This window comes from Meleagris gallopavo, chromosome 4, assembly GCF_000146605.3.
Source record: "Meleagris gallopavo isolate NT-WF06-2002-E0010 breed Aviagen turkey brand Nicholas breeding stock chromosome 4, Turkey_5.1, whole genome shotgun sequence".
In the NCBI taxonomy this organism is placed as follows: domain Eukaryota; kingdom Metazoa; phylum Chordata; class Aves; order Galliformes; family Phasianidae; genus Meleagris; species Meleagris gallopavo.
This window is the reverse complement of record NC_015014.2, coordinates 58680249-58702252: the sequence shown is the minus strand read 5'-3', so window position 1 is coordinate 58702252 and position 22004 is coordinate 58680249. Positions and strand designations below refer to the sequence as shown.

Below are 22004 nucleotides of genomic sequence, written 5' to 3'. Positions count from 1 at the left end.
AAAAAAAAAAATTAAATCTATATTTAAACTGTAGAGGCACTGTCTTTACAGAAAAGGATGTCTGAGATGTCAATAGCTTGCATTTTCACTAGGCTGTGTTTTAAAGCCAACTTTTGTCTATTTGCAAGGATGGATATTTAATAATAGAGATAGAAACCAACTATTCAGAGAAGGCAAATTCAATAACAGATGTCAGTAAGGATTAATGAATAAGGCTGTGGACCAGAAAGCACAAGCCCGTGCGTACCAATACAAAGCCATCTATTCGCAGTGCAATGGAACACGGGTCACTTTGAAGCCATTAGCATACCAAGTTACAAAATAGCTGCATCCAAGACCTTTCAGTTCTCACTAGCACATTTTCCATGCTACCATGTTTCCCCCCTTCAAAACTGCCTGTAAAACTCACTTTTGCTCACATCGTATCAAGCCTCCTGCACAAGCAGGACCATTCACGCTTGTTGTGTTTCACCTCTCTAGCAATTTTTTTGCCAAGACAGTCATTTAGTAACAAAGCTAAGTATCCAAAATTCTAGCACATACTCCAGAACACAGACATTGGAGAAGTTCTTTAAGATTTTTGCAACTATGTGGGACTCTGTTTACCTATACACTTCTACATTTTTCCTGTCTGATCTTGAATATATTAACCTCTGCTCTGGATTATGAGGGGTGGGTAAGTGGGCATGAAGCGAGCAGCAGGAATTGAATGCAGCTGTCCACATACGAATGAAGCTACCCACAGTGGGTAACACAATGAGAGCAAAGAAAAATGTGGATTCCAGAAGTAAATGGTCTATGAGGCCAGTTCCACTTGCTTCACACTTATTTTGTCTTAAATTTGGCTTGCTCTTGCATATGCCACTTAGCTGTTTTGGGAAGACTTCATGTGTAGCAATTGCTTACCTATAAAATTATCAACAGGAGTTTAAGCCCATTTGGACTTGCTGAAGAACCTATAGAAACAAAGCGTAAGCACTCAATTCTAAAGCTCCTTCTGAATTCAGGAAACTAACAGCCTTACATTTTGAAAAAAAGACCCAGGAAGGCCAGATTTAAAAGCGTGTGAGAGAATGTACGTAAAGTTTCAGACCAGTAACACTACCCATGGTCAATGGCAACAGGTCGTAAACAAATGCGAGGTCCTTCCTAGTGAAGTTCTCCTTCCTTATACAAAGTTCTAGCAATACTAAATGATAAGTTTCAATATAAGCAGAAGAGGATGGTTTTCGCTTCTTCTTTTTTCTTTCTTTCTTTTTTTTTTTTTGAGGAGGAGTTATTTAAACCTGCACCTGATTATACGATGCAACATTTTCCTAAGTACATACTAAAAATATATCACATATTAAAAAAAAAAAAGCTTTAAAGAGATTTGAGTGCAATTAAATTGTCTGAAGAACACAATGCACCTTTACAGTCTAAACACTACCACCATTTCTTTTTAAATACTGTGCAGGTGTCAAATGACAGAGAGAGCTCTGCACTGAACAAACACAAACTACAAAAACCACCATAACAACAAAAACGCACCAAGATTCTCATTCACAAGATGACTCGAATGGCAGCTCTAAACTGCAGGATAGCTACTCTAATAAATAATTAGTGGTTGTTCAATTGTACTACACCAATTTGGTTGATATCCTCTTTCCAAAAATATTATTATTATTATTTAAGTAGCATGTCTTCTACATTGCTAATAATGGCACTTCAGCCCTGCTTGCAACCAGCCAATTGAGTGATGCTTATTCATACCCCTCAGCATGCAGGCTATAGATATTTATGAGCAATAGTCATGGCTGAGCATCTGTTGGTGGGAGAATGCTCACTAACTGTGGCACGGTTTCCACCTGTTCCTCAAAGTCACAGGGTAGCTGCTGTTTTCCAGCTGTGTGGGTTTTATGGCAGCATCAAGCCTATCAGATCACATTTGCTATTCTCAAACATCTTCTTCACTGGTGACCTACAGGTTGGCAAGAAAATTGTTAGGATACAGTAGTAGCTGTTCTTTCAAGGTCACCTTCTAGAGAAGTTTCACTGAAAGGAGCCCTAGATGATACTAAATTGGCATGATGTACTACTATACAAAATACACCTCTTACAAGACAGGCAGTGATGATCTCACTGCAAAGCAGCTGCAGGGACAGGTAGTCTTAATCCAAAGCTTCTTACTCCACATGTAGAAACTCATTCTCTTCCATCTGACTCCATCAACTAATCATCTTTTGAAATCTCTCTTGCATAGCCTTTCCTTCAAGCCAACTAGCTAAATAGTAAGAATTGTTCCTGCATTATCTCCTGTCTGTCACTGCAACTCTTGCTTTTTCCAGTCCCAGCTGTGCAGAGTCAACACAGGCTGTTTTCTCCTGCTTTCTTCTCACGTAGGTATGCCACATTGCAAAATGGTGTTTTATCAAACACCCCAAATTGTAAACAGTATTCACAATCTGGTAGCAAGTTTAAGAATATTCATGTTTTTGGCGTGATGCACTCACAGAAAGAAATGCTGCCAAGCAAGAGAGATTATCCTCCATGCATGACTGTCCTTTCAGCCATAAGTACTTAATGGCTAGCAGTCTAATCTATACATTTACAGCAGCACAGTAGATGTCATTTTCACTTCAAGGTGTTCAGTCTTCAGCAATAACATTTCTCCAAAAGCAAAGTGTGAGACACATAATAGTACACTGCTAGAAGAGCACAAAGGTTGTGACACAGTCTCTGTTTTAAATCTCCTCTATCAACTCCATCAAAATACAACAGAGAAAGCAAAACAAGAGTTCCAGAACTAGAGGTTACTGAAAGGTTACAAGGTTTGCACATTCAAGATTAGTCTTTGCCAAGCAACAGAACCCACTGGCAACAGGATCAAATTTCTAATTTCTCTTGGGATATGTAAATCTAAAAACAATTTCTGACAAGGGGAGAACTACAGGTCTAGTGATTGGCAGATATCCACATTTTGCCTCTGGCACTGACACATGGAAAAGAGTGAGAGCATGCGTGAGTACATTTGGTCATCATAATACACGGATTTTTGAGCAGCATGCTAAAAATTTCCACAACGATCCACAGCATTCAAACAGGAAATAATACAAACAAAAAGAACAAGAGAAAAATGAAAGGTTCAGATACATACATTCCCTTAATCCTAAGTAAGACTGTATTCTGTTAACCTGCTATTTTTTAAATTTAGCATTGAGAATTCCTCTTTGTTTTGACTTCACTGGCTGGAAAGATGCATGTATTTTAGTTTCCTAGTGCACGTAATAATGTTCTGTCCCTTTTTAAGGGTGCTATCTCTGGCCAACAGTATCACCTGTCTTACTTCGATTCAGGTTGAAAGCACATACAAAAAAAAGGTAGCACAAGGAAAGGAAGTGAAGGCATAAATTATAATGCACAAAGTTAACAGGAAATTGAACAGCTCGTTTTGTACTCCTGAATAAAAAGTAGCAAGATCTTTAAAATTTTGAAAAATAATGCATTTGCCAGGCTCAAATTTCCAGAGAACAAAAGCAGTAGACTGTAAATTATCTGTAGCTCCCATCCTGTTCTAGAAAAACTAATTTTTGCTCTACCAAGAACTATTCCATTATAACATATTTGAATCTTTATGTTTTACCTGCAGACCATTAACAACATCTTTCCTAACAGCAGAAAAATGAGACATTACATATTAACTAGTAGAAAGTTCCAGCTACTGGTTTTACAAAAACTTTTTTTTTTTTTCCCCCCAGCAGAGCAACTGTGATGTTATTAAATTAGTGGCAACATCAGATCTTTTTAACTGATGCAAAAACACTGAAATCTACTTTTCAGCTTACAAACCACTTCCTCTCACAAGCAAAATTTTTAACCATCTGTTTGGGATTTGTGTGATTTTGTAGTCCCAATAAACGTTGGACCATTTTTCATGCAAGCGTAACTCCAAAGTCTTGCAGTGCTCCCACATAATGCTAGAGATACAGTACTTACAGCTGTCTTGTTAGTGGTGAACACTGAGACTCCTTATAGGAAAGGACAGGTATGTACTTCAAACAGACTTTCCAGCCTATGAATGAACTTCAGAAAATAGGTTAGTACAAGGATATTTTCTTTTCAGAAACTGCAGTATCTAAATAATGTTTTACTGTAAAGCCTGACAGCACAATGCTAAAACTTCGACAGACTGGAAGAAGTTAGACTAGCAGTGACAAGCAGCAAAAAAAATGCAGAAGATCTGTATTGAAAATGAATACAACCATTCTAAGCAGCAAAGCAGAAAAGGCCTGTAAGCAAAGTTTTTATCTTTCATTCAATCTATTCATTCCATTAATTAGCAGATGTTTTACACAAATTCACCGAAATGCAGGCAATTTACTGGTGCACTGACTGCACTTATTTTATATTCCCATCAGCACTGTAAAGATACTTAGAATAGATGGAATTATGTTATTGAAAAGCTTTTATAAAAAGATGAAACACACTGAGCAATTAAGATATAACGTAAAACATCTTCACTTTATTCAAATTAAGTTAGAATTTCCTGATCTTGATCTCCATTGTACAAATAATCTTCTATGCAAAATAGTTTATAAAATACTAAAAAAGATTTTATTGTAAAAAAAATAAAGTTTCTAGATATACAGTTACTTTGCACTATCACAAATAATATTTAACATTTAATTTTAATATCACAATACTCAAGTCATGTAAACCAATGGTCCTACTGGTAAGAAAACCACTTTTCAAACCCAAGTTCACCAGGGATTTGTTCAATATTTTCCACTTGTCACATCTACAAGGGTTGCTCTGAAAGTAATGCTTCCTATTTTATGGTATCAGCCTATGACATCAGATGACGGGGGTAGAGCAGAAGTTGAATCTTCCCATTAATATTCCACTACATTTTGTTGCCATGTGACTGATGGCAGCAAAAGGACAATCTGACAAAATGGTGTCTGACATGGAAATGCGTATGAAGAGAAGGTGCATCGCTGACTTCCTCCATGAGGAAAAAATTAAGCCCAATTGCATTCATCAATACTTGCTGAACATACATGGAGACCAAACAGTGGATGTAAGCACAGTGAAAGAGTGAGTGGTGCATTTCAGCAGTGGCAACAGTGATGTGAAAGAAAGGCCATGTTCCAGATATCCATGCAGACTGTTTTTAGTATGACATGCAGGTTCTGTTCATTGCTTGAAAAAATGCACAGCTAATACTAAAAAAGTATTTTGTAGCTGAGAACTTTTTCTCTCTATCACATAGTGTTCTCATGCTCTTTGTATCTGTTGTAGTTTCTGTGGTAATTAATAGGAGGCATTACTTTTGGAGCAACCTACGTGTATCCTCACATCATTCTGATGGTTTGTAGTTGAACTGCACTCATAAAATGATGTTAGACATTGGCCTCTCCTTTTTCCTATTATCAGATTTAAAGAAATAGTTAAATAATAAATTTGAGTACATCAGCTACATAATGTAGTCACAGAAGAACAAAGATCCTCAAAACTAGAACTGAACTTTACTGAGCAGCAGTGTAAAGGCAGCCTACACTGTATTCTGGGCACGTACCTTGATTTCTATCAGTACTCAAGCTAGTGGGTTGAAGAACTAGCTCAGACCTCTTTACGCTGCAGTGTAATCATAACAGAGACATATCTATTGCATGAAATGCCTTTAAAAATTTTTGATTTAGTTACTTGACTCTTCACTGCTCCAATTCACTTTCATTCTGCAAAGTCTTCATAGCTAAACCCCAGAGGGTCATGCTAGAGAAGAATGGTCCTTCAGTATTCTTGTATGCAACAGACGATGTTCGACTGCCTAGTGGATCATTACAGTGACTGTCCAAACTAACCATAGAGGAACGGATCATGGAAATACTATCAGACTCTAACGTTTCTTCAGCAGAAGATCCATCTACATCTGCATAAGCATACGGTGGTGGAGTTTGCTGTGTCTGAGCTTTCTGGAGTTTAGCTGAATCCACATTCGATTTCTGTTGGTTTGCTGAGTCATGGTGTTGAATCATTGATCGCAGCTTACAGTAAGAATCTGCAGAACTGCCAAATTCAGTTGAATTTGCAGTTGGACGAACGGGAAATTTAACTGACACTGGTAACAACGTAACAGACATTTCTTGGCCAAAAGAGTCAGAACTCTGAGATTTGTCAAGATCAGAAGTTTCAATCCCTTGAGTAAATTCATCTAGTGTGTTTGGACCTTCGTCAGTGGCTTTGCAATGCATTTTCTTGTGCCGCCGTAAAACAGCAGAGCGAGTGAAGCATTTGTTACAAGTTTCACAGGTATAGGGCTTTTCTCCTGTGTGCGTCCGCACATGTCTACGCAGGTCACCAGAGCCTGCAAAACATTTCCCTACAAGACAGAAGTGATAACATTATGTTTTTGTTCTTAATACAAGCACATAAACAAGCTCTAATAAGAGAAAGTATCAAGTGATGAGCTATGGTACATCCCAGTTGTGTATTTTATTTAGGGTTTCTTCTGTTTCTACAAATCAATTACTTGTTTCTTCTCCTTGAACTGATTTTCTGTCTTATGTTTCCAGTGCTTTAGTTTTTGTCTCCAGAGAAAGGAATATCCATTAATATTTGAAAACTGTGAGCACTCTCAATCTGTTTCAATCTTTGTGGTGGGGAAAAAAGCATAAAATGAAGATCAATAGGAGTCCTCTGCCTAGTAAAGCAGCATGCTTCTAATTATATTCTTCCAGCTAGAACTACATCAAAGAAAGTAATGATTTGATCGTTAGAGAGCAACTATTCTTGAAATGCTCATAAGTCAGCTTTTTTGTTAACCGTGAGCTAGCGTAATGCAGCAGTCCATTTTTTACACAAAAAAAATGCATCAAAACTATTTTTTAATTGCTGTAAATATTAAAGTACAATAAAATAGCAAGCTGTTTGCCTGTTTAATAACCACAGGCTCAAATAACTTAATTACCATATTGTAATTAAAAAAAAATAAATGACCAAGGGTTAACCAAGGCAAAGTGTAGAAGCACAACTGAATGAGGAAGCATTAATTTTCAGAACATGATTCAGACATCTCACGTTCTTTGGAAGAATAAAAATAACTTAATACCTCTTTGTGATTTTCTCATTTCACCTAGGTTACAGATTACTTTGTTTTGTATAGACAGATACCAACTAAAATCAATTGTATTATCTGAAAGCTCACTGAAACTGCAGTCTGTTTTTGGCATACTTTTCATTCTACTGCTTTCTTTTCTTCAGAAAAGCCATCAAGCAGTAAAAATTAAGATTACAAATTACTGGAATAGTACATGTGGACTTTTTGCTTCTGTGAATGATTTCATAACAGTTGATCAGATCTCCTTTGTGTATTTCTTGCTCTCAGAAGATTACCTGGCTAAAACAGAAAAACGATCAAAAGACCACTAGAAAACAAGAGGAAAATAAATCCACTTAAATACTAGTAAAGCAAAAGGTTTGTTTATTCTTTCACATCCTGCATGTCTATATTCCCTCCTATTGATGCAAGACCTAATAATTACAGCTTTTGTTGCTGCCTCAGTACATTACCAATAAAACATACCACAGTTAGACATTATCATATGGTAAGTACCTTCCTCTAAAGCTGATTCCTCAGAACGAAATTATACCAATATAGCACTTAGAGGCAGAAAAGTAAGTAGCCTGCAGGATGCTAAGTAATATATGAGATATGGATAGACTGCAATTTCTCAGAACCACGTTATACTAGGGTGAATCACCGATTAAAGAGCTATTTTCAAACCATTTGGAAGTAAAATCTACCCAGTAGATTTTGAAAATGGATGTTCTCTGGAGTAAGGCTTTAATCAAGTTCTGATTTTATTCCAGAAGTTGGAGCAAAGTAGCAAAATGTTCCTATCTTCTATGATTGACTCCAGTTAAACCTCAACAGCATTTAACCAGCAAAAAGGAAGGAAGGAAAGAAGGTTCTATTGATAGCCAAGCGATGCCAAACCAAGCTTTCAGTTAGAAAATGAACAGACAGTATCAGTACTTCTATGGCAAACATATTCATGTTGATTCCCTATTTCTTTTCTGTATTCTTCAACTGAAATTCACTTTTGAACTTATGGTGGCTGCAACAGTTCAGTACACCAGAAGATATACTATGAAAGAGGCAAGACAGAAGATTTTGTTAGAAATTTTTGCAATGTGGTATTTCAATTTACAATCATTTTAGTTGTTATTCTGCTGACACTGTAAGCGTTAGTTATTTAAAAAAACTAAGATACACCAACCCTATGCACAGTAAATCTTACCACATGCTGAACAGCTGTATGGTCTCTCTCCAGTATGTCTGATCCTGTGCTTTACTAATTTTCGTTGCATGTTGAATGACTTCCCACACTCATCACAGGTGAACACTTTATCTGCCGTATGTGTCTTTTTGTGCTCCTTTAAATTACTGAAGTTACTGAATCCTAGAAAAATATGACAGACACGATCTAAAATACTTCTCACATTTCAATCAAAAGACCTTAAGAGGCAGAAGCTTTGATTCTTACCTACCTCTGCCACAGATATCACACAGATGAGGCTTTTCTCCAGAATGAATAATGATGTGACGCTGAACATCACCAGAAGCAGCAAATCTGTAACAGAATATGCAAATTGTGTAACTGGGTTCACAAACTCCTATATTCTCCTAAATATACCCATAACCACATGGAAATCAAATATAATAACTATCAGATATTCTGAATAAAAAAACCTAAACCACAGATGCCCAAATTAATACATTTGAAACAAACATTTTGCAGTTGGCAATGCCTACTTAAATGTATGCTAGGAAAAAAGGAAAGAAAATAAAAAAAACTACGTCTTCCCCATAAACGTTATTAATTTCCTCCACTTAACATAGTCTAGAGTGCTAATAATATTCCTAAATTAGTGTTCTTTTTCACCTGTTAGCAGGAGGAAGAAATACTTAATACTTTGCTTAAATCTGTCAAGATTCCATACTGTATATGTCTCATATAATGGAATAAAAAAGGAAATGATACGGTCAAGTAATGAAAACAGAAATTGAGGTTAAGGTACAGAAAAGCAAGATTTACTGTGCATCAGACTGTTCAAAGTACACACAGCAGTGTATATATATATCCTTAACTAAAGATGCCAAATTTAAATAAATTTATTTAAACTAAATTTATATAAGGCCACAGACCATACACGTAGTGACATGCTTATCTTATTCATGAGACCTGCAACAAGAGGCTTGCATATTTTAGTATATAAACTCAATGTTTTCTTACGAAATTTAGCAGCACACTGCCTTAGCTCTTGGCCCTTACTTTATCACAACAACTAAAGAAAACACAAATTTTAACATGGTAACTTTACTGGAATGAAGAATTCCACTCACCTTTTCCCACAGATCTCACAAATGTAAGGCTTTTCACCAGAATGTCGACGTAAATGAGTTTGGAGATTACCTGCCTGAAGGAACAGTGATTTAACATTTAACTTCAACTATTCTGTTGGTGTATTCAGATAAAAAGACAATTAGGTTAACTATGAGACAAGCTTTTTAATTCTAATTCTGAGACAGTTAAGACTACAAGACATGTAGAAACTCCAGTAGTGAATTTAGATTACCATGTACTTCTAGTCCAAATGGCTTATGTATGCAATTACATATTGACATGAACAGAGAAAAAGAGCTGGAGTCTAACATTCAGGAAAACAGATCCAGCTATAAATAAAAATAACACAATATAGATTGCAATCAAGAAGAAAATTTAATAGTATATGGCTTATGTTTGTCTCATTTTCCCTGAGCTTCAAACAAAATACTGTTATAACAGGATGCCCAAATTCACCTAGCAGGAGGTAAAGAAAAGGAGTAAACACTTTCCCATCCATAGAAGAGTTAAGAGCTAAGTGCTCCAAGGCCATATTTACCCACATTAGAAGAAAATGGAATAGGATGTATAGAAATGAACAAATAGGATTACTGCTAATTAATTTTCATTACACGTCTTTCCTCCCCCAATCCTGTAAAAATCACACCAGTCTGCTGGCAAGCCAGCTAATGGCATTAGTGACGTGGTTTTGTCAAATTGTCAACTTATTTTTTTTTAGTGCTTCTGAGTGGTTAATCCATCAAGAGTCCAGTGCTCAAAGAACAAGATACAGCTCATCTCCACAGAAGAGCTGCAGATGTTTCAGAAAAAAAGTGTGTGCGTACTTCCAGGGTCCGTTTTATCTAAGTATATTAAAGGGATGTTTCTATCAGAAAGAAAAATGGGAATGTGAAAATTAGCACATCCTCCTCAGTCACAGCAAGTCAACAAAAACGTGAACCTCAGTAATTTCTTCCTACTCCTTTAGATATAAATTGTCTTTGACAATCAATCACTGTAATCATAGCTTATGATATACAGAACAGAAATACTTCAGACACGCATGCAAGACAATACCAAAAGAACAAATGTACACACTGAGAGAACTGTCTTTAACCCTATAAGGTTTTTTAGGCAGATGCTGAAACAGAAACAGAGAGGCATTGGTTACCTATTTCTGTAGGAGATAATGGATTGAACTGATTTCTCCAAGAAGCAATTTGTACTCTGCAAAGACTGAGGATTTTTGGCAGAGATGCTTTGGAAAGCAGCATGCAAGAGACAGAACCTTAACCTTTATTTATGCCACCAAACAAAATACATCAAACGCATGTGATATTCTAGATTAGGAGAGAGTCTGAATACGAAGCACAACAATTATTCTGAAAAGCCTCCAGTTCTGAACCAGTTTTGGTTCAGAATAAAAGTATTTAACAGATAGCAGCAAGCAATCTATTTCTTAATTGTAATGCTGTATCACTTCTTGCTAATAGGGCACAAGCTTGTTATTAACTGCTCCAACACAATACAAAAAAGTAAAAAAAATTAGTACTCTGTCTTCTTCCTAAATCTGTAAGACTGCATACAACTTTGGCTAAAGCACAATATGCCATCCAAATGAAAAGATGTAAGGGAACATTTGTGAGGATTTCAGTGAAAGAAAATGTTTAGAATAATCATCTTACTGATCTTGGTTGCACAGTATTCTTCATAAGTTCAGAGACTGGAGATGATACACAAGACTTGCTGTATTTGCAAGTGGCATGCTTTTAAAGAAAAGGAACTGATGCCTATCAGCTCCCAAAAGGAGCTCTGCAGGTGGCAGTGAGGAAGTAAGTAGGATATTCTGGATCACGAGGAAGAGGAGGACCACACTGCAACATGTTGCTTACTAGTAGGGAAAGACGCAGGCTTGGAAGTTTAAAAGAACCCTTTCTCTCAAAAAATGATTTGTGGTTATTCCACATTATGAGTTCCCATTTTAATTTTCCCTGCTTTCTTCCGTTTCTGTTTCACATTCCACCAAATGGAACATCATTCCAGCTTAATTAAACAGGAGCTGGCATACCAAACACAACAACTGCATTGTGTCCAAAGCCCAGAACATGAAAGCTTAAATAAGAAAAGTGTTACTATTTCTGTGTCTGCAGGCTGAGAAGTTTGTAACAGAGAACAAGACCTGAGATGGCCTTTTCAGCAAAAAATAAACAGTAATCATCCTCAAAACTTACTTTGGTCTTGCTTATTTGCATTATTCAGAAGCAAGCACCTCAGAAGTATGCAAGCTCCTGTTTATGACAAGAAGTGTAATACAAAGACTGAATGCTATGGCTCATATTCTGGAAGTTCACAGATTCCAGAGTGTACCTTCAGACAAGCATGATAACAGAAAGGGGAGGGAAGTTCTATAAGAGTGTTAAATTAAAAGGCAGAAATTTGTTTGATTGTTTTTCATTTTAAATTAAAGAGGAAAAAATGCGTGTTGCCTTAGAGTCTGCCATATACACTGCATATGTGAAGGTTTTTCATTCCCTCTTCCTGCATGGTAAAGATCTACAATATAGGAAAGCACCACGTTTGCTAGAAGTGCTTTTAAAGGAATTTGTGAATACTCACTTTTCTTTTAATGAATGGCTGCTCAGCCATCAAAATGAATGAAAAGGTAATTTCTTTTTCCTGGTTAACAAGCAGACCCAGATTTGCTTAGAATAGCTTGATAATAGCTTGCTCACTGGATGCAGTATATATTTAGTTCCAGACCAGATTGTGCAACTGCATCAGATACATGGATCAAAGAAGCCCCCTGGTCAGCTGCAAAACGGGCCAGAGAAGCAAAACACATGTGGGTGGGAGGTAAAGGCCCTGTAAGTCTAATCCTTAAACCAGGACCCTGAAGGAAGATCAAAGCTATTTGGTAATTATGATGCAATCTTGGTATAAAAATATACTGCCTCCCACAGTTCAGCATAAATATTCCAAATAAGAAAATAGAAAAGAAACAGAAATTTTTGAAGGACAAGACAACTAGGCAACATATTTCTAGAAATATAAATAAGTTGTACTCAGAATAGTAAACAAGCATAGCAGGGCAAGTTAAGACAAATACAGCATAGGCCCCGTGTATAAGTAGGGAATTTCATGAGAATTTTGTTAAAAATTCTGACTTTTGTAACTTCAGATAGACTATGTTGTACTTATTTATAGAAGAAAATGAAACCCAAATTTAGACACTCATTTTTCTAGACAATTCAGAAAAATCTGCTTAATTTATGTCATTTACAGAGATTAAATTGCATTGTGAATACAATGTAAAAATGCTATTCAGAGCTGATTCCTAAGCATAAGGCAACAGCACAATCTGAGAACGAAAGTTCTCTCTATTTCAAACTGGCTGTGGTTCCATACAGATAAATATTCATTTGAAGATAAAATACATAACAGGCATATGAGAGCAGACAATCAAAGGTACAAAACATGACAAAGACATCTAAAGCACTTAACATGTTATTTTCAGATAAGATGTTTAAATATTTTATCTCTAAAGTCAAGTCTGTCTGAGCAAAAAGTATCTTATCTACAGACACAAACCAAGTTTAGTTTTAGAATCAGGACACGGATGCATTTAATTTTCAAGGGTAAGTACTATAATATAAAATATTCCCACCTGTGAGAAGTGTTTCCCACAAATGTTACACTCAAAAGGTTTCTCACCTAAAAGAAGAAACAGAACATAGAACTTCTAACAGCTGCAACAGAATACAAATGCTTCAAATTTGTACACTTCCTTTTAAAGCGTTTAATGTAAAAAATAAAAATATCCCCCAAAGGACACTTACCCGTATAATCAAAAGGAAATTTAAGATGGAAGTATAGCATTTACCATGAAGCTTCTTAAGGCAGGCTTCTCAGAAACAGAATTTATATTTCAAAATAAACAGAAGAACTTTGATACGAATAGGAGCACTTTGTATTTTTTTTGTTAATATTTTTTGTCCAGATGAAAGGAGTACCGTACCATCAGGAACAGAACAGATGACAGGTTTCTACTACAACAACAAAAGCTATGGAAAGTGCATCGGTCCTTCCATTTGTACATGCAAAGGCCCTCTCTTAAAAAAGAATATGGAACACAGAGAAGCTAATTTAATTTGGGAGGATTCCGTTTTCCCTGCTCAATGAGAACCATACGCCTCCACTCAGCATACAGCCAGCCATTCACTGACTTTAAGTGTGTATTTGCCTTTCAGCACTACATGACAATTAACTGTAATACGTCTGAATTTGTGCATCTAAAACTTCTATCCTTGAACCTGCTCACTCCAGTATTTGAAAATAACTTGATGTTCCACCTAGAATGTGACTGTGCAAAACCTTAAGTATTTCCAGAAGGAAAAAGAGATCTTACACTTTGTTTCATCCTGCTGATGGAAAAATAAAATAAAATAAAATAAAATCAGTCTATAATTTTTTATTTATGTATTTTAACAAGCATTCTCCAGACTTTCAAGAACACCACTTGCCCATTTGTAGTATAATTTTCCACCAAGTACTCTCTGCACTGTGATTCTTCCTCCATCCTCAGAAGTTTAGAAGTACCACCTGCAATATCCAGGCACCGAGGTTCTACTTTCCATCACTGCTGCAAAATACACGTGATACCATTTCAGCATCTAGGACCAAATGCAATTGCCTCAGATTCTAAAATCACAAAGTGAACATAGTTACGTGGCCTCACAGACAGGCAGCAGTCTTCTAGTTAGATGAAAAAACTTAGCCTAAAAATCAATCTTTTCTATTTACTGCAGAATGGAAAAAGTTTCAAGAGAGCTTTTATCCAAACATAAGATAAAATAAACCAATAACTCAACAGTAAGTAGCAGAGAGGGTTGACTTTATTATGACTCTAAATGTGCAAACGACCAGAAATTCTGATACTGACAAACCAAATATAAATGAAACCAACAGGGCATCGGAGCTCTGGCAATTTGGAAGGCTTCTGACAGCCATAAAAGCATTGAGGTAATTTGGAATGGAACACAAAACACATCAGTGGCGATTCCTGCAGAAATGACCTATACAAAAAAAAAGTTACTGTTGACTCAAAGATTATCATCTGAACAGAAATCCACCCTAAAAAAAACTGGAAGGGATAAAGTAGAAGTCAAAGGCTCAAATTCCTCAAAATGATTGTTGGAGTCTGTATGCAGTTCCATTAGGACAGTGCTGATACACACTCTCTTTGCTTCAATGAACTCTGTAGTTTTCTTTTTCCCATGATAAAGACAGAACAAAAAGGTTCAGTTTGTTAAAGAAACATCCAGCCAATTTTCAGAGAACTTTTCTACACCTACATAAAACTGTAACCAACCAAGCATATCAGGCATCTGCTGCAAGAACAAATTCTAGCCTAGCAGCAATGCTAGATCACTGAGTGCTGTAGCATCCCTCAGGTAACGTGTGGATAACAGCTTCCTAGGCTGTGTTACTAGGAGTGCAGCTAGTAAGCTGAAGATGATTCTCCTCTGCTTGTCACTGCTGAGACCATACCTGGAGCCTTAAGAAGGCCAACAGGAAATCCTACGCTGTCTACAATCATCTAATAGGAGGACTGATGAAACCAGATACTCTGGCAACAGAGACAAGTTAGATTATCAGATACAGGAAAAGACTCTTCACTCCATTGGGTGGTGAACACTGGTACCGCTTTCCTGGAAAGGCTGTGGAATCTCTGCCTGTGAAGATACTATAAACTTGACTAGACATGGTCTTGAGCAAAACAACCTAATCTAATTCCACCTGCTCTGAGCAGAGCATTTGGACTAAGTGACCTCCAGGAGAATTCTTCTAACCTAAACTATTGTATATTATATCTGTCATTAAATTCCAAATTAAAAACCTTATCTGAAATTAACACTCATCTCCCCAAAGACCACTAATGGATCAACAGCAGTAGAGAAATTTGGAGGGAGGGGAGAGGAAAGTAACTGAACTGCAACTGTGACAATGCTTAAACAAACATCCAGGAGACTTCTTAACCCTTGAACTGATTTCTTTTTTTTATCTTCTGTTATATCCTTCTTGTTCAACACTGCAAGATGAAATAACGATAAAGTGCACAACAGTGAGATCAGAGCTTCACAGGAGAAAGACAGCAGCAGTGTTTCTGAACAGAACATACAGGTGAGGAGCATAACCCACTAGGCATGGAATACTGGCAACTTGCTCAAGCTAAGCTCAGAATGAAAAGATTGGGGATCAATACTGCATTCCATCACAGGGTAACTGTTCCTGCTTTTTCAATCCTGTTATGAGTTCTTTCCACTTTTTAAAAATGACACATTGTCTGAAAATGTTTGTTTGCTTTTTTAATAACTGGTTTTTCTTTACTAGGTAAGTCAGGAATGTGTAAGAGGGAACCAGACAGGTTCTACCACAGAAGTCACACTGTCACACTAATTAAAACACATTACAATATTCAGTCAAATCCAACAGACTCTACTTCACCGATATGCAGCTATATCTACAGAAACAAAATTTTAAAACACTTCTGTCAGGAACCCTAAAGTGATTCCTATATAAAGTTTAGTACCCAGTCCATCCCCTTAACATTTAAGTTACAATGCATTACACAAGGATCAAAATTAATCTTACACCTTCTAAAATTATTTTATATGGTTTACCAGACTCAAAAGCACACAATAACACAAGTCAACTATACAAGCAATGCACTCTTAAAACAATCAAGAAGTCTAATGGACACCATGATTCACGAAATCTAGATTCCTCCCAATGATTAAGATATCTAAGGGCAAATTACAACATGTTTCTCACAGTTGCAGTCTCTCTCCCAGATTTATTCTGTAGCAAAAACTCACATTTTACCAACTTCAGAGTCTCTCCCTCAGTTGGGACTCCTCTAGTTGCTCTATCTTCTATCCGACCACCTATTCTCCTGAAATTTATAAGACTTTAAAATATACTTTTTAATGTCAGCTTGCAAGTCGAAGAAAGATTCAAAATGCAAGTCGAAGAAAGAGAGGATGGAGATAAAACACATTCAACTGTTTCACAGGAGAACAAATTAATAGAGTATTACTAGCAATACATACATGCAGATACATTCAAAGACACTGAATAAAAACTTCAAAAGACAAATGGAAACTGTTCATATTTTCAGGTTCTGACCTTCTTTTCTACTAATCACGTGGATAAATAAATTCATAATACTCAGGATTAATTAATAAAAGCAGTTAGTGTTCGCTAAGAAAGACTCATTTACTGTCAAGGTAGCAATACCTTCCGTGCTCATTTGCAAAGAGACATTTTTCTGACAAGATCTAGAGAGATGCATTTGGGGAAAGAGAAGGGCAAAAAGCATTCTACAGTACTGATTGAGAACAATGCCATCTCAAGGACATGGAACCAATGGTGTTACTTGACTAGCCACAGTATCTTTTAAAATCCCTTTTAAAAAGCATTCCTAGTTGTAGAAATAAAATACAATATGCTAATTCAACTGAACAGACAAACTGATTAATTCAAAATTAGACTCAGTCTTGTTTTTCACTAAAATAAAAATGTACTGACATCTACATTAGGTTTAAAAATAATATTACCAATAAGTATTTAGAACAAAGCAAGTTCAAAATTTCCATTCATTCTGTAGCTTATTTGTTTACAGGAGTATTAGACTACCAAGCTCCAATCAGTTCTATTTTACAATGAATAAATCACAATGAAGAAAGGACTGCAGTTGCCTAGAACTCTTACAATGTTTTCTTCTACTCATGTGCACTTTTGTTGTTATCTGCCTTAAGACTTCCAGACAGCCTGACTCTTTTAAAGTAATGGCAAAAATGACATTTCCATTAAAATAACACACATAACACACAACGCTCCTTGAAAAAGAACCCCAGAAACAAGCATGAGGTAGGAATCTTCAATACAATAAAAACTCTAAACTAAAATAGACTCAATCTTACAGTCTTTATTACTACACGATTATTCACTGAAAATAAACATTAAAAAAAAAAAAACAAACAAAACCTTTGAAAGCATACCCTAAACTAACATTTCTGAATGAAGGGACACATGACATTCTCCTCAATCCAAATATTTGGTCTGCAGACCAAGTTATCGGTAACTGTACCTGTATGAGACCTTTTATGGAGCTCCAGATTGCTTGGATGTTTGAAAGCCTTCCCACACAATTCGCAAGTATATTGCCTCTGTGACTGAAGAGTCTGTGATTGTCCTTCTTGTTCCAAAGGACCTTGAGATCTTTCAATTTCAACAGTTTGTTCAAAATTCTCAGAATTCACCGAGTCATCAGCTTCTTTTTCTTCAGCAACTCTGACACTCGTCACACCCATGGTACTTTCATTTACAGATTCATTTACTCGTGTTATTCTACTGTCATCTTCTTTAGGCTCTGGGGGCTGCTCTGCAGATTTCTGAGATCTCAGAAAATTCAACTTTTTGAGGTGTACTGCCTTTTTCAGCCTCATCTGCTTGGTGGTCTGCAACAGCACGCTTTCTGCATCTTGATCTGGAGCAGCTTCATTCAAGGGCTGAACCAGAAAGTTTGATGGTAAATGTTCAGAGGTTTCCAGAATACATTCAGGGTGACTGACAGGACAGGAATTACTCTGTACTGTGTTTATTTCTGTAGATGTATTGTAAGAAAAGGAATGTTCTGCTACCCTCTCATTATTAGAGCAAGCATTTTGCTTATAGAATTGTTTGCTGTAAAAGTTGCGCAGTTTATAATAGTAATTTGGTTGTTTAAATGGAAGTTCTGTGCAGTTGCCATCTAAGGAGTTGTGTGACTGCTTCTGTAAATCACCTGAAGGTGTGTGAAGATTAACAGACTGTGATGTATGAGAATGGTGGTCAGCCAAGACTTTGTTAGCTTGTGCGTCAGATGAACATTCTTGTAATAAGTTTGTTCCATAACTGTCATTGGTACAACTAGTATCTGCAGTCAAACTATTCTGCAGGGAAAATACACTATTACAAGGCATGTTGGTTGTTTGCTCTATGGCTGTAGAAGATTTTAAAAAGGTGTGGCAAATATTCAGCACATTTTGCACTTGAAGGCATTGTGCAATATCCAACATAGCTTGTACGTTGTCCTGACTAAGATCCAGATGGGAGGTATACATGAAGTCCAAGATCTGGCCAATCCCACCTACATTTTTAATGTCCAAATGAAAGACATCATTCTTCTGGCCTGAAGAATTCTGAAAAAGGGTCCTGACAAAATAAGGCAGATGTTCAAACACACAAATAATTCACAACACTTTTGTAGGAAAAGAAAAAAATTACACATACACACACAAACACCTCAAACAGACTATCTGGTATGAATAGAACTTGTGCTATGTAGTCTTAGTGAATTTGTTGTGGTTTTGCAGATGAACTTCTCAAAACTGCTCAAATATTTGTTTCATACTATTATCCCTACACTTATCCCTACACTATTACACTTAAAGTACAAATTAAAGCAGCAGACTCTTTTTATCCTATACTCGCGGCTTCTTACCCAATGCTTTTTAAATATTTGGTGCAGGGATGCATTTATGGGCTGTTTGCAATAGTCAACAGACCCAGAATGGTGTTTTCCCTTCCACCATAGCAATGGGGACATTAGAAACTTGCCAGTAAAAAGGATAAGACAGACGGCAAAGTCAGCAAAATTGCTCTCTTCTAACAATCAAGTTTGTCTATCAATCATTATCAGTGAACCTTACTAACAACAGTTCATTAGTTCTTTTTATGCAAGTAGACAAGAGGATGGTAATAGTAAACAAAACAGAATTATTTTCCATTATTTTCAATCCTTTCTGTCATACACCCAAAAAAAATTTGGTACTGAATGAGAACCAAGTAAAAGAAAAAAATTTAAAAAAAGAGTAAATGTACATGAGCCTAAAACAGCAGTTCAACCATCACATACTGAATTTTATCTTCAAAGTAACTGAATTCACAAGATAGCATCAAAGCTGCAGCTCTTCATATGTATAACAAGTCCTAGACTGATCAGATTGGCTCTACCTCAGCCAGGACCTTCACACTTTCCACTAAAATCCCCAGATTCTAACTTGACACTCTCCCAGAAAAGGATGATGTATAAATCATCTTCTTGGGTTAACTCACAAATTAGGTTTGTTGAAGGGTGGGCATAACATCAATGAGCAGTGAATCTTACACAAAAGGCAGCTGAGGCTTAATGAAAAGCACTTTTGGGTTCCGAAAGGATCTCCTCTGGGAGATCAACAGTGGTTGGGCTATAGAGAGGGGAGAAAAGCAGGGAGTGATGTTTCTTCATGAGCTACCTATATACTTTTAAACACATACTGTCTCTCTGACAATTTCTTCTATGCAGAGGTTCAACATTACCTATGTAATCAAATTTTGTTTTGGACACCACCAAACAGAAATGGATAACACTAACTGTTTCTGTCTGGCTCAGCTCACATTCAGAATAGTTATCTTTGCATACTGAAATTGAAATACTGACTGCAGTATTTCATGCCAAAATCCCCTGTATGAAGCACTGTAAGCAAACAAAGAACAAAAAACTTCCAAACTCAAACATTGTAGTAGTTAATGAGGCATACCCAAAAATTAAATTAGGATGCTCTCTGTTTTTAATTAGGTATAATACTTGATGTAGATTCATCTCTGGACAAACAGTTTAACTTTTTACCTTCCACTCTAATACTTACTTTGTGTGCAACTACCAGAAAAACAAAGCATAATTAAAACCACTTCTCAGGTAAAACCTCAAAAAACAGCATTCAGTTCACTTTTTTTTTAAACAGAAGAAATTTCTGCCACATACCTGAAATATTGACTAAAAGCAGCTAACACATTTTTGTGTGCTTTGAAGCAGACACCTTTCACCACCAACATGCAGTCACAGAGAAGACCCTGAATGCGCTGCTCGTGTAGCTGCTGGAGTAGATGGCAACTATGGCTAGCAACAGTGTCCATGCTAGAAAGTCACATTACCTACAATAAAATAAGATGTTAAAATGAATTTTAAATATCAACTCGCAAAATTAATTTAGAACATGAAGAACATTTTTAGCATTTTTTTATCTCCTAAAGGAAACAGTAGTTTGGACTTGCCATGTGAGCTCTGAAGACATTTCTCTGTTTAAGAAAATCAATCACAGTATTTCTCACCAGAAGAAACACAGCAGCAGTTATGGAAAACATTGATTTTAATGAAGTATCTCTTACAGCAAAAAGCTTCTGCAAGAATGTGCAAGCAGTGCTGCAAATATATTGATCTCTATATCCACAGGAAATGCAAAGCCAACAGCTTTAACAAGATTATATGGCAAAATCATATCAGACTTATAAAATAGTAATATCTGTAGAGGACAACCTCTTTTGCTTCATCCTCTCAACTGGGCAGGGAGAACTCTGGAGCAGCACTGTTTGTAGCACATTCATTGCTGTTGGAGCTAAGCACATTTCTCACAGATCTGGTTTAATAGACAAGCTAGAATGGCAATTCTTTTATTTAACAAAATGTAAAGCCTCATAAAAGCCACTTTTTGAACATGTTGAAGACAACGTAACTGATATTAATCCCACACAATACATCCACATTGAATTCAATACTTTTTTTTTTTTCTCAGAAAAAGGATGAAACTCCAGCCCTACAAACTGGTAAGCACAAATGAAAAACTTAAAATCTTAGGACAGTGTTAAGTTGTAATCTTTTAATTAACAAACAAAGCAGAAAAAAACATAATGCTTAAGTGTGAGAAGAGCACAGTTATCCCCATTTTCAATTCTGATGAAGGGCTATAGTTTCCCATTTTAATGTACTCCGTAATAGAATCACAGGAATGGCCAGGGCTGGAAGGGACCTCAAGGATCATGAATCTCCAACCCCCCTGCCACAGGCAGGGCAACCAATCTCCACATTTAATACTAGACCAGGCTGCCCACGGCCCCATCCAATCTGGCCTTCAACACCTCTAGGGATAAGACATCCACAACCCCTCTGGGCAGCCTGTGCCAGCACCTCACCACTCTCTCTGTAACTTAAACTTACCACACATTTCCTTTCCTCCTCGCATATCGAAGGGGTACTGCAATATACGTGCTATCCGCCTACTTCACCTTGTCTTTTACCAGAATTTAAAATAAACTAGCCGCACCTTTTGCGGCTCCCCCCCTGGGGGCTTCGTGAAGCCCTTAGCAACCCACGAATTCGGGCTTCCTCAGCAGCCAGATGCCTCGGTGTCCGTGAAGAAGGGCACTCACGCCGAGCGACTCACAGGCAAGAGCAGCCCCAGCCCCAGCCCCACAGCGGCTATTTACACGCAAATCGAGGCTTCAGAATCCCCTCAGACCTTCAGGATCCCCTAAGCGCGGAGCAGGGGAAGGGCATAAGGTGACAGAGGGAGAGCGAGGAACGAGGCAGGCACAGAAGGGAGCGGGCTGAGGAGACAGCGGAGCGCGGCACGGCTTAACAGACGACCGAAGTAAAGAGCCAGCCCCGCTCAGCACAGCGCTTACCGGCTGCGGTCACCTCGCAGCTCCATCCCAGCATCAACCCCACACTCAACCTCCGCCCGCCGCTTCCGGCGCCGCTCCTTCCGCTTCCGCTGC

General features: G+C 37.2%; 1 protein-coding gene across 2 annotated transcripts; it reads right to left on the bottom strand.

The window, feature by feature from the left end:
• Positions 1–4479: 4479 nt before the first annotated feature.
• Positions 4480–22004, bottom strand: ZBTB49 (zinc finger and BTB domain containing 49). Of its 2 annotated transcripts, none has more exons than XM_003205926.4 (8): positions 21912–22004; positions 20215–20384; positions 17518–18623; positions 13033–13079; positions 9389–9462; positions 8533–8615; positions 8283–8444; positions 4480–6361 (listed from the first exon to the last, which is right to left on the bottom strand). In XM_003205926.4, the coding sequence occupies exons 2-8, from the start codon at positions 20364–20366 to the stop codon at positions 5694–5696; spliced, it is 2292 nt and encodes a 763-aa protein (XP_003205974.1). In that variant the 5' UTR covers positions 20367–20384; positions 21912–22004; the 3' UTR covers positions 4480–5693. The 2 variants fall into 2 exon arrangements, with proteins under 2 accessions (XP_003205974.1, XP_031409052.1); XM_031553192.1 differs by lacking the exon at positions 21912–22004 and adding an exon at positions 21445–21857.

What these genes read in the sequence shown, in the direction of transcription:
- ZBTB49 (XM_003205926.4), bottom strand. Translation starts at nt 20,366, where the DNA reads ATGGACACTGTTGCTAGCCATAGTTGCCATCTACTCCAGCAGCTACAC. An exon ending in GCTTTTAGTCAATATTTCAG is followed by an intron (nt 18,624 to 20,214) that starts GTATGTGGCAGA and finishes TTATTTTGTCAG; the next exon opens with GACCCTTTTTCAGAATTCTT. An exon ending in TGTGAGATCTGTGGGAAAAG is followed by an intron (nt 8,616 to 9,388) that starts GTGAGTGGAATT and finishes ATTCTGTTACAG; the next exon opens with ATTTGCTGCTTCTGGTGATG.